This window comes from Bufo bufo, chromosome 8, assembly GCF_905171765.1.
Source record: "Bufo bufo chromosome 8, aBufBuf1.1, whole genome shotgun sequence".
NCBI classification, from domain to species: Eukaryota; Metazoa; Chordata; class Amphibia; order Anura; family Bufonidae; genus Bufo; species Bufo bufo.
The window spans coordinates 97,192,441-97,201,789 of NC_053396.1; the positions used below are offsets into that span (position 1 = coordinate 97,192,441).

The following is a 9,349-nucleotide window of genomic DNA, read 5'->3' on the forward strand; positions in this document are numbered from 1 at the left end:
GTCACAAGTTAGTGGAAAATGATGATTTTTTTTTTTTTTTTTTTTTCATACAAAGTCTCATATTCCACTAACTTGTGACAAAAAATAAAAACTTCCATGAACTCACTATGCCCATCAGCGAATACCTTGGGGTCTCTTCTTCCAAAATGGGGTCACTTGTGGGGTAGTTATACTGCCCTGGCATTCTAGGGGCCCAAATGTGTGGTAAGGAGTTTGAAATCAAATTCTGTAAAAAATGACGAGTGAAATCCGAAAGGTGCTCTTTGGAATATGGGCCCCTTTGCCCACCTAGGCTGCAAAAAAGTGTCACACATCTGGTATCTCCGTATTCAGGAGAAGTTGGGGAATGTGTTTTGGGGTGTCTTTTTACATATACCCATGCTGGGTGAGAGAAATATCTTGGCAAAAGACAACTTTTCCCATTTTTTTATACAAAGTTGGCATTTGACCAAGATATTTATCTCACCCAGCATGGGTATATGCAAAATGACACCCCAAAACCATTCCCCAACTTCTACTGAATACGGAGATACCAGATGTGTGACACTTTTTTGCAGCCTAGGTGGGCAAAGGGGCCCACATTCCAAAGAGCACCTTCGGATTTCACTGGTCAGTTTTTACAGAATTTGATTTCAAACTCCTTACCACACATTTGGGCCCCTAGAATGCCAGGGCAGTATAACTACCCCACAAGTGACCCCATTTTGGAAAGAAGAGACCCAAGGTATTTCGTGATGGGCATAGTGAGTTCATGGAAGTTTTTATTTTTGTCACAAGTTAGTGGAATATGAGACTTTGTAAGAAAAAAAAAAAAAAAAAAAAAAAAATCATCATTTTCCCGCTAACTTGTGACAAAAAATAAAAAGTTCTATGAACTCACTATGCCCATCAGCGAATACCTTAGGGTGTGTACTTTCCGAAATGGGGTCATTTGTGGGGTGTTTGTACTGTCTGGGCATTGTAGAACCTCAGGAAACATGACAGGTGCTCAGAAAGTCAGAGCTGCTTCAAAAAGCGGAAATTCACATTTTTGTACCATAGTTTGTAAACGCTATATAAACTTTTACCCAAACCATTTTTTTTTTACCCAAAACATTTTTTTTTTATCAAAGACATGTAGAACAATAAATTTAGGAGCAAAATTTATATATGGATGTCATTTTTTTTGCAAAATTTTACAACTGAAAGTGAAAAATGTCATTTTTTTGCAAAAAAATCGTTAAATTTCGATTATAACAAAAAAAGTAAAAATGTCAGCAGCAATGAAATACCACCAAATGAAAGCTCTATTAGTGAGAAGAAAAGGAGGTAAAATTCATTTGGGTGGTAAGTTGCATGACCGAGCAATAAATGGTGAAAGTAGTGTAGGTCAGAAGTGTAAAAAGTGGCCTGGGTCTTTCAGGGTGTTTAAGCACTGGGGCTGAGGTGGTTAAAAACTGGAAGGATAGTGGGGACCCCACCGTATTCGAGGAAGAAATGTGGCGGGGAAAAAATCCTGAATGATTGTGATCGGCGATCACTTAAACGTTTGGTGAAATTAAATCGAAGAAAAACAGTAGAACTCAGGGCTATGTTTAATAGTGAAAGTAAGAGCATTTCCACACGCACAATGCAAAGGGACTGAACAGTTGTGTAGCCGTAAAAAAATAACACTAATCAGTGAGGCAAACCAGAAAAAAAAAGCTTCAATTTGCTAGGGAGCTTAAAGATTGGACTCTGGAGCAATGGAAGAAGGTCATGTGGTCTGATGAGTCCAAATTTACCCTGTTCCAGAGTGATGGGCGCATCAGGGTAAGAAGAGAGGCAGATAAAGTGATGCACCCATCATGCCTAGTGCCTACTGTATAAGCCTGTGGGGGCAGTGTTATGATCTGGGGTGCTGCAGTTGGTCAGGTCTAGGTTCAGCAACATTATGTGCTCCAAGAATGAGGTCAGCGGATCTACCTGAACATACTGAATGACCAGGTTATTCCATCAATAGATATTTTTTTTTCCTGATGGCAAGTGCATATTCCAAGATGACAATGCTAGGATTCATTGGGCTCAAATCGTGAAAGAGTGGTTCAGGGAGCATGAGACATAATTTTCACACATGGATTGGCCACCACAGAGACCAGACCTTAACCCCATTGAGAATCTTTGGGATGTGCAGGAGAAGGCTTTGCGCAGCAGTCAGACTCTACCATCATAATACAAGATCTTGGTGAAAAATTAACCCTTCCCAACACGACGTACTATTACGTCATTGAAGCCACTGTGTTCCCGCAATTTGATGTAATAGTACGTCATGGTGATCGGCGGGCACCGGAGCGGTGCGCGCGTGACCACCGCAGGGGCTCGGCAGTTCCTGTAACTGGGCCCCTGCTGTATCCGCTGGCATCGCTGTAAAAGCAGATGTTGGCGGTTTAACCCCTTCTATGCCTGCGGTCCACGACATGTGTCGGGTGAGGGAGCCGCATCGAGTCCCTGTGCTGCTGTGGCGGGGACTCGATGCGTCAGGAGGCAGCCCGATGCCGTGCAGAGGCTTCCCAATGCTTTGCACGGCATCAGGACCTGCCTTCTACGGGTGCCGAGGAGATCCAGCCTTAGGCTGGGTCTCCTAGGCAACCTGTTTGTGTACTACTCACTGTAGTACACGAACAGGCAATGCATTACAATACAGATGTATTGTAATGCATTGCAGAGGGGATCAGACCCCCAAAAGTGAACATCAGAAATAAAGTAAAGAAACAAAAGTTAAAAAAAGTGTTTTTAAATAAAATTAAGTCATAAAATTTATAAAGCAAAAACAAAAAACAAAAAAACACCCCTTTACGCTTATTTTAAAACACACATATTAGGTATCGCCGTGTCCGTAATGACTGGTTCTATAAATATATCACAGGGATCCACCATGTCCAATAAACACCATAAAAAAATAAAATAAAAATGGTGTAAAAAAAAAGAAGCAATTTTTGTCACCTAAATCACAAAAGTGCAACACCAAGCGTTCAAAAAGGTGTATGTGCCACAAAATGCTATCAATAAAACAGTCACCTCATCCCGCAAAAAATGAGCCCCTACCTAAGACAATCGCCCAAAAAATAAAAAAATATATAGCTCTCAGAACATGAGACACTAAAACATCATTTTTTTGTTTCAAAACTTGTATTATTGTGCTAAAGTAAAATACATAAAATTATATATATATATATATATATATATATACACACACACACACACACATACACAAATTCAAATGGAAATTGAAGATGCAGCACACTTTCTTAATCGGGTGCAAAATCAGGCCAGTGTGAACCAGCACCACGGTCGAATTCAATACAGCGAAAAAAAGCCAGCAGCACACCATGGAGTTCAAAGAAACACGCGCAGTTTACAGCTGCTCGCAATAATGAAAGAGGAGCGCAGGCCCTCCAGATGGCGCACCAACTGACTCCCCAGGACACTCCCCCCACACCCACCGTACAGCGGTGCTGCCACAAGGATCCCCGGCCGAGCGCAGATGTCAGCCGGGTGAGAAGTATCTGCGCCGAGCGGATCGGAAGTAGGCCACAGTAGAAGCTAGGGCCTCAATTTACAAGCTTGAGAAGGGGGAGGGGGGGTTTGGAGTCAAGACTACTTAACTGTCTGGCATCTTATGCCCCCCTGGTTCCAGTAGGGTCACCACCCTTCGGTGTGCAGCCCCTTGTGGAGGGCCGCTACACGGGAACAGAGGGGACTTGTCATGGGCGGCCGTGGTGACTCGAAGGCTTGCGGGATGAAGAGGCTTTAGGAACCTCTGGTCCTCCTTGTCTTCTGGAGACTGGGAAGGAGCAGCGGGCTTGGGGACCCCCTGGTCTCCAGTCTCCTGGGTGGGAGTGCAGGCAGCTAGGACTGCCTGTAGTCCCGCTGGAAGAGAAAAAAAAAAAAATTAAAAATTAAAATCAGCAAACCTGCAAAGCAGGGAGGTCTGCCTCCTACGGACACCAAGCTAAAACCGTTTCAGCTTAGTCCCTGTTGGAAGGGTATAGCTGGAGGGAGGAGCTCACACTTTTGTGCTTAGTGTTGCCTCCTAGTGGCAGCAGCTATACCACGGTCAAGCCTGTGTTCCCTAATAATACGGATGAGAAAAGGTCATCTACTTTTGCTGGTTCCGTAATGCACTGTATTTTCTGCCCATAATTCTGCAAAGGAAATCCCCCAGGGGTGAACACTGTAATGTTAAAAAAAACTGCATAAATAGATATCCTGAAATCAACATTTTTTTATGTCATTCTTTTGGAATATAAAAAACGTGTGCTCCCTGGAAATGATGCTGCCCTTGCCACAAGCAATGGAGACAACACAGGAAATCCAGCTGGGACAGTTAGTGATTGACTGACCACCAACACATGCACGTCCAGCTCCTCTACTTGACAGGCAGTGTAAGCAAAATAAAGCGGACACTTGTGACGTGCTCTGGAAGGAGAGGCTTAGAAATTCCACAGCCTGGTGCAAGTATATTTAGAAAAAAAAAACTACTCTAAAAATAACAAGTAATACAGGAGGGGGGTGGGGGTTCTTCAGGGTAGCTATGAGACCTGAGGCCATACTAAGAAGGTGGACAGATAGGAAGACCCCTAAGAGACAGAACAAAAAGCAACGAGCAGACTGGCTGCAGTGATTAGCTTCTGCTGGAGGTAAGTAGCACCACAAGATTGTTTTATTTACGGAGCAGACTTTAGAGAAAAATTAAACCACTGATTTTGCTTTTCTACTAGGCTGAGATGTGACCAATGCTCAAATGGGGAGACTGGAACTTGCTAGGGAAACTTCTTGAAAAAGCACAAGAGCATTCCACAGTTGTGGGCAAAGTTTTGGTTGACAGTCTTGTTCATTTTTCGAATACTTGTCTTAGGATCAGCAGCTGAAAAAGTTTGGGGAGATGAGCAGTCCGGCTTCACCTGCGACACAAAACAACCCGGTTGTCAGAACGTGTGCTATGACAAAACATTTCCCATTTCACACATTCGATTTTGGGTGCTTCAGATTATTTTTGTATCAACGCCAACTCTCATTTACCTAGGACAATATCCTACATCTTGTATCGCTTAGAAGAAAAGCACAAGCAAAAGGAGAAGTTACGTCAAAGCAAGGAAGGCCCTCAGAGTGACAAACAGCCACTACTTCACCCAACAAAACCCTTGAAGCAACCACTGAAAGATGAACTGGGCAAAGTGCATTTGCGAGGGGCACTTTTGCGCACATATGTTTTTAACGTGCTCTTCAAAACCTTATTTGAGGTAGGATTCATTGTGGCACAGTACTTTCTGTATGGATTTCAGCTGAGGCCGCTCTACACATGTAGCCGGTGGCCATGTCCCAACACTGTGAACTGCTACATTTCACGTCCTACAGAAAAGACAATATTCATTCTCTTCATGTTGGCTGTAGCATGCTTGTCTCTGCTGCTCAACCTGGTTGAGATTTACTATCTGGGATTCACCAAGTGTAGACAGGGCCTATCAGGGTCACATTACGAGTCGGTGCTTAAAGTTCCAACAAAGACTGGAAGCATTACTCATACACATATTATTCCACATTACCCCCACTACGCTCCAGAAAAAGGATCCACTTTCAGCCCATCTCTGCCATTTCCCCTCTCTTCCAGTAAGAACACGCCATCTGCCATAGATAGCAGCCAGGCTGCAAGGAAGCAGAACAGAGAGAACCTTGCTGTTGAACGGCATGGTATTCCAGAGATGAATGTAGCATTAGATAGTGGAAGTGAACTGGATCATAATGAACAGCAGAGGCTACAAAGCAGAAACAGTCGGCAGAGCAGCACCAGGTCAAGGCCCGGGGTGCTTGCAGTGTGAGGGGTGCAACTGGGGGGTTAAAAAGACTGCAGAAAATGATAGCCCACTGAACATGCTTTCAGTCTGTGACTGTCCTGATGATATTGAGCAGTGGTTAGCATGCCTGTGTACAAATTTCCTGATATTTAAATATTTATAATATTCAATAAATATTTTATTTCAAGAAACTTTCACTCTGAGGAATGAATCTGGTGTAAAAGATAACAGGCTGTCACATTACATACACAGCAGCTCTGCTCCGTCTGATGAGCCTAAGCAGGTAACTGCAATACTAACACGAGTGTGTATGACATGCAGCAAAGACAAAAATGCTGCACCTTACAATTCTTTTCCATGTACTGAAATGCGTTGAAATCATTTGCACTTAATCTGCATTAGACCCTCGACAGGGTCAAAGAGGTATTCAGTTTTTGTTTTTTTTATAGGATAGAAAACTATTCAATTTTCAAATATACATGTATTTAAAATGTTGCTTACAAACTTTTCTTATATCAGGTTGTTGTCAGGGCTGAATAGCCCATAAAATCAGTCAATTATGTGTAATGTATCCTAAGGGCTCATGCCCACGAACTTAAGCGTTCATTGTCGTGCTGTGGACCGCAATCCACGGGCACGACCGCGGGGCAGCCACTTGAACAGCGTCCACGATCCACATCAGACAGTCCGCACCGCATACACTACCTTTTTGCGCAACGGAAGGACAGGACGGAACGGAACCCCACGAAAGCACTCCGTAGTGCTACCGTTACGTTCAGCATCTCCGGATTTGCTGACCCATTCAAGTGAATTGGTCCGCATCCGTGATGCGGGAGGCACACGGCTGGTGCCCCGTGTATTGCAGACCCACCGTATGGGGGCCACAATACGGCCACAGCGGGCCAACGGTCGTGGGCATAAGCCCTAACTGAAACATAGCATCAGTCATGTGACACCCCACTGACATTAGGTAAGCAAAAGTGTAAGGCTACATGCACACGAATGTATTTCGTTTCAGTGTTCGTTCCGTTTTTTTTTTTTGCGGATAGGATGTGGACCCATTCATTTCAATGGGTCCACAAAAAATGTGGACAGCACACCATGTGCTGTCCGCATCAGTATGTCCGTTCCGTAGCCCCGTAAAAAAAAAAAAAAAAAAAAAGGAACATGTCCTCTTCTTGTGCATTTTGCGGACAAGGATAGGACCGGCAAAAAAATAAAAAATGATGACATACAGACACGTGCATGTAGCCTTACAACACATATCTTCTGGGTCAGCACACTTCCATTTAATAACTACATAGAGGTATTGGTGGAAACCATTGTGGCCATTCCAACAACCACTTCACTGTATATGTGTTTACATGGATGCCTGATTCCAGGTGATTTGTAAAATGGTTGTCTGTCTCTAGATGTCATGTTGTTAATAAAGTTTACTGTAACAGAAACAAAACACACAACACATACAAGGGAGACGGAGAAAACACCTTCTATACCCAGATGTGATGAGGTGCTGCTACAAACAGTAGCATCTCAAACTACTACTCACCGGTACAAGGGTCGGATTGACGCCACCTTTAGGGCTCATGCACACGACAGTATTTTGCGTTCGGTATGCAGTAACATAGTAACATAGTACATAAGGCCGAAAAAAGACATTTGTCCATCCAGTTCGGCCTGTCATCCTGCAAGTTGATCCAGAGGAAGGCAAAAAACCCTGTGAGGTAGAAGCCAATTTTCTCCACTTTAGGGGAATAAAAAATTCCTTCCCGACTCCAATCAGAATAACTCCCTGGATCAACGACCCTTCTCTAGTAGCTATAGCCTGTAATATTATTACATTCCAGAAATACATCCAGGCCCCTCTTGAATTCCTTTATTGTACTCACCATCACCACCTCCTCAGGCAGAGAGTTCCATAGTCTCACTGCTCTTACCGTAAAGAACCCTTTTCTATGTTTGTGTACAAACCTTCTTTCCTCCAGACGCAGAGGATGTCCCCTCGTCACAGTCACAGTCCTGGGGATAAATAGCTGATGGGATAGATCTCTGTGCTGACCCCTGATATATTTATACATATTAATTAGATCTCCCCTCAGTCGTCTTTTTTCTAAAGTGAATAACCCTAATTTTGATAATCTTTCAGGGTACTGTAGTTGCCCCATTCCAGTTATTACTTTAGTTGCCCTCCTCTGAACCCTCTCCAGCTCTGCTATGTCTGCCTTGTTACAGGAGCCCAGAACTGTACACAGTACTCCATGTGTGGTCTGACTAGCGATTTGTAAAGTGGTAGGACTATGTTCCTATCACGGGAATCTATGCCCCTTCTGATGCAACCCATTATCTTGTTGGCCTTGGCAGCAGCTGCCTGACACTGTTTTTTGCTGCTTAGTTTGCTGTTTATTAAAATTCCTAGATCCTTTTCCATGTCAGTGTTACCGAGTGTTTTACCATTTAGTATGTACGGGTGACTTGCATTTTTCCTTCCCATGTGCATAACTTTACATTTATCAGTGTTAAACCTCATCTGCCACTTATCTGCCCTAGCCTCCAGTCTATCCAGATCCCTCTGTAGTAGTATATTGTCCTCATCAGTGTAAATTACTTTACACAGTTTAGTGTCATCTGCGAAAATTGATACTTTACTATGCAAGCCTTCTACAAGATCATTAATAAATATATTGAAGAGAATAGGGCCCAAGACTGACCCCTGAGGTACTCCACTAGTGACAGTGACCCAATCTGAGTATGTACCGTTAATAACCACCCTCTGTTTTCTATCACTCAGCCAGTTACTTACCCACTTACAGACGTTTTCTCCGAGTCCGAGCATTCTCATTTTATATACTAACCTTTTATGTGGTACAGTGTCAAATGCTTTGGAGAAGTCCAGATATACGACATCCATTCATTCGCCGCTGTCAAGTCTAGAACTTACCTCCTCATAGAAACTGATTAAATTAGTCTGACATGACCGATCCCTCACGAAGCCATGCTGATATGGCGTTATTTGCTTATTTCCGTTGAGATGCTCTAATATAGCATCTCTCAGAAAACCTTCAAACAGTTTACCCACAACAGATGTTAAACTTACCGGCCTATAGTTTTCAGGCTCTGTTTTTGGCCCCTTTTTGAATATTGGCACCACATATGCCACGCGCCAATCCTGTGGGACATTCCCTGTCAGTATAGAGTCTGCAAATATCAGAAATAAGGGTCTGGCTATGACATTACTTAATTCCTTTAGGATACGGGGGTGTATGTCATCCGGTCCTGGCGATTTGTCTATTTTAATATTTTTAAGTCGCTGATGTACTTCTTCCTGGGTCAGACAGGACACTTTTAATGGGGAATTTATTTTTACATTCTGCATGTCATCTGACAGTTTATTTTCCTCAGTGAATACATTGGAGAAAAAAAATATTTAACAGCTTTGCTTTCTCCTCGTCGCTCTCTGCGACTCCCCCCTCGTTACTCTTTAAAGGGCCAACACCTTCAGATTTATACTTTTTAACATTTATATAATTGAAGAACAT

At 43.2% G+C, this 9,349-nt stretch overlaps 1 protein-coding gene across 1 annotated transcript; it reads left to right on the forward strand.

Annotated features, from left to right (window-relative positions):
- Nucleotides 1-4,754: 4,754 nt before the first annotated feature.
- LOC120978073 (gap junction alpha-3 protein-like) lies at nt 4,755-5,906 on the forward strand. The gene is given in 3 exon segments (XM_040406309.1): nt 4,755-4,838; nt 4,840-5,046; nt 5,049-5,906. Coding segments are annotated over 3 exon segments (1,080 nt in total). The 3' UTR covers nt 5,838-5,906.
- Nucleotides 5,907-9,349: the final 3,443 nt, after the last annotated feature.